The sequence below is a fragment of the Phanerochaete carnosa genome, assembly GCF_000300595.1.
Source record: "Phanerochaete carnosa HHB-10118-sp unplaced genomic scaffold PHACAscaffold_6, whole genome shotgun sequence".
NCBI lineage: Eukaryota > Fungi > Basidiomycota > Agaricomycetes > Polyporales > Phanerochaetaceae > Phanerochaete > Phanerochaete carnosa.
This window is the reverse complement of record NW_006767633.1, coordinates 3,339,017-3,342,252: the sequence shown is the minus strand read 5'-3', so window position 1 is coordinate 3,342,252 and position 3,236 is coordinate 3,339,017. Positions and strand designations below refer to the sequence as shown.

Genomic DNA, 3,236 nt, shown 5'->3' with positions numbered 1-3,236 from the left:
AGTAGATGAATGTCTATTACTAGTCGACGCGGTTATGTCAACTGAGCTGAGGCTGACTAGTTCAAAGTACTCCTGGCTCTTATTGTAAAAATATTATTCAACCTGTCTCCTGCCTCTGGCGCAATTTCCCTCCGAGGCTCCCTGGCTGTGTAGCTAAGTAGTCTTGACAAGGAACGATACCGTAGAAAGCCCGCTCCGAAGAGCCGGGTATCATGTATTTCTCGGCTGCTCATGGACCTAGTAACAGCATCCATCGTCTACAGCCGACGTTACCATTTCTCCCCGGTCGAACGAGCGGACATCTTTGTCACCGTTCTCGCCCTCGCACTCATGCGCCCTGAAGACGTACAAACGCCACGGGAAGTCATCCTCCTTGATGTACCTACTGCTCAGCTTCGGCGAGAGCTTCCGTAATTCTGACATATCCTAGCAGATATTTTCGACCTTAGAGTTCTCTATCATTCCAGACGGAATCCAGCTCAAGTCATTTTGTCTCTACGTGGTCTCCTACAGTGAAAGAGAGGGTAAATTACGCGTCAAACTCAGCGGCGAAGATCAGTGCTCCACCAGGTAACCTTTTGGGCCGTCGCACGACTCGCGCCGCTGTTGGTTCATTCCGGAGTTCCCCTTTGCATTGACCCTTCAAAACTCAGATCGCGAGGCGAGGCTGGAAACTCTGTAGAACTCCTGCATTCCGGTACTGGAGTGTCGAGCAGTAGTTGAATGGGGGTGTTGGGAAGCTATGAAGGTTTCCCGACAGCTCAACCCTCGTGTGCGGCAGCTCTGACTAAGGCTCTGTTACGAACTTCTATAATTAAATCTGATAAAATCCTCAGAAGTCCGATACATTCAGATTAAATTACCATGTACATATGAACCTCAGGTCGACGTGGGTATGAGTCGCTCACCGGCTCCTGAATAGGACTAGCCTGAGGCGATGAAACGATAGGAGCTCCGTTAATGCGTAGAGTAATAATAATGTCGTTAGCGTTATTATCTTGGTGAGAATATGGTTTTTGTATGGTGGGACGTCCGCAGCGCTCGTGTACAAGACGCGCGACATGGCAGTGCAGACAAGGTTGGTTGAGCGCCTAGTTGATCTTTCCGCTGACACTCTACCATGTCCATCCCACATTTCATCTTCATCTCGCCCAAGCCGCGCAGCGATAAAGATCTATCATTATGTGAATTATGGAGAGTAGCGACCAGGAAGTACTTCGGTGAAGAGGACAGCCTGCACTTTTCCATCTACGAGGGATACCTGCAAGACATCGATGCCCAACTGCTTCGCTGCGACTGCATGGTCTCACCTGCGAATTCTTTCGGGATTATGGACGGAGGGTGAGTGGAGATTAGGTTTAGATACTCTTTGTGTACACAATAGAAGTAGGATCACGCTAACGTTCACCGCCATCGCCAGGTATGATCTTGAACTTTCCCGAGTATTCATGGGAGAGTCCAAGGATTTGAGGCGGCTGACGCATCACGTCCAGCAAGTCCTTAGAAAAAGATGGCGAGGATTTGCTCCTCCCTCGACCTGCACCCTCGTGGAGCTGCCCTCCGATGTCTCCGGAGAAGGACGAAACCCATGGGAGGCCCGTGTCCTCGCGGTGCTGCCAACGATGCGCGTCCCTCAGGACGTTGACTGGCACAAGGACCTGTGCTACAATAGCATGTGGTCACTCCTTGCCGAAATTGCGCAGTGGAACGAAACACATTCTGACGAGAACCAGATCAGGAGGGTGCTCATGACAGGACTAGGGACCGGCGTCGGCCGCATGAGTGCCGAGCGTTGCGCGAGGCAGATGGTGCTTGCCGTTAAGCATTTCAGAAAGGGATGGCCGGAGGAGCCAAAGTGGAAAGATGTGTATCCAGCGTCGAGTGAGATTGAAAGTACCACATCGCTCTGATTAGCTGTACCGATCACCCGAATAGCAAGGTGGCTTGCACAAACTCGAGGATAGATGGCTCCTGATACCGGCTACTTCCCAACAGCCGAGGTCGGTCAGTCAGCACCAGAGAAGCCAAGTGCCTTCGTCAGGTACGCGATAGTCCTACTTTTACACTCTCAGAGTTCGTGCTAGGTGCTCGGGCGGCACAAGTGCCTCATAGACAGCTATCCACTGGCCAGCTGACTTACACACGGGACAGAGATATCCTCGCACTTTCACAGCCACCGCAAATTCCCGCTCAAAACCATATCTCGAAATCGCAACGGCGTGGCTTTGCGTTGCAGCATGCGTACACGCATGCATGTCGGAAGTAAAGCGCTAGGGAGAGTCCGAGCGATCTTGGCGAGCAAAGATTTTCTGCGCGTGCTTACAAGAACAACGCCGACGGGTGCACGCTTTCGCCACGAGCGCGACGACGATCGCTCCTTCTTGGAGCCACACTGTCTGATCGATGAGCAGATTGAGTTGGATGGAAACCTTGACCGAAGTCTAATGTCGGCAGCTTGTGACGTGGAGACGTGCACAGCCAGGGACGAAACGAACGAATACAATACGCGAGGGCTCATGACATATACATTTCTACGGGAAATGACACGTATATCTGCGACGAAATGGCCGCGCCGCATGGCAAAGTCGTAAGTTCCGGTGACACCCAAGAGGACTAGTCAGCAACAAGACTCGCTTAGTTAAAGTGTTAATTAGTGTCTCGAAGACCCTGACTGTACCGCGTTAGGCGCATCGCTGGGCGGGTACTAAGACGGCTTGGAGTGTGGGTTTTAGGGCGCTCGTGGTAAGAAGAATCCGGATCGACAGTAACCCTGGAAGGGCAGAGGGTTGGACCCGCAGTCGGGTTGAGATGGCGTTGCTAACGACTGAGGGATGGCGCTGCTGATTGCTGCCTCTCTGAGGGGCGGCCAACGGCGCTGTGAAGGTTTCTGCCTGAGAAGGACGCCTGAATAGTGGATAGACTCACCTCTGCGAAGTTCTGGAAGACAAACAGAGTCGTCCTTCATGTGCACTAATCAGAAGAATACTGAGTGAGCAATTATTGGTGGCGTGTCTGTACCATGAATCCGGTCCTACACGGAGGTTTAGAGATAGTAGACATGATGAGGGCAAAGTCCTCCGCAGTACTGGCTGGTTGTACTTACCAGTGGCACTGATAGACCGACGACTGGAGCTGAAACGCGATGCCGAAGGGAATCTGAACCTAGGCACTCCCGCGTCTTCGTAGGCAAGCGTCTTCCGAGGGAACGCACGGCCGTCAGCTCGGCGTCGACAAGG

The 3,236-nt window shown here is 52.4% G+C and overlaps 1 protein-coding gene across 1 annotated transcript; it reads left to right on the top strand.

The window, feature by feature from the left end:
• Nucleotides 1–1,369: 1,369 nt before the first annotated feature.
• PHACADRAFT_259039 (uncharacterized protein) lies at nucleotides 1,370–2,039 on the top strand. Its single transcript, XM_007397488.1, has one exon. It carries the CDS (start codon nucleotides 1,449–1,451, stop codon nucleotides 1,908–1,910), a length of 462 nt encoding a protein of 153 aa, XP_007397550.1. The 5' UTR covers nucleotides 1,370–1,448; the 3' UTR covers nucleotides 1,911–2,039.
• Nucleotides 2,040–3,236: the final 1,197 nt, after the last annotated feature.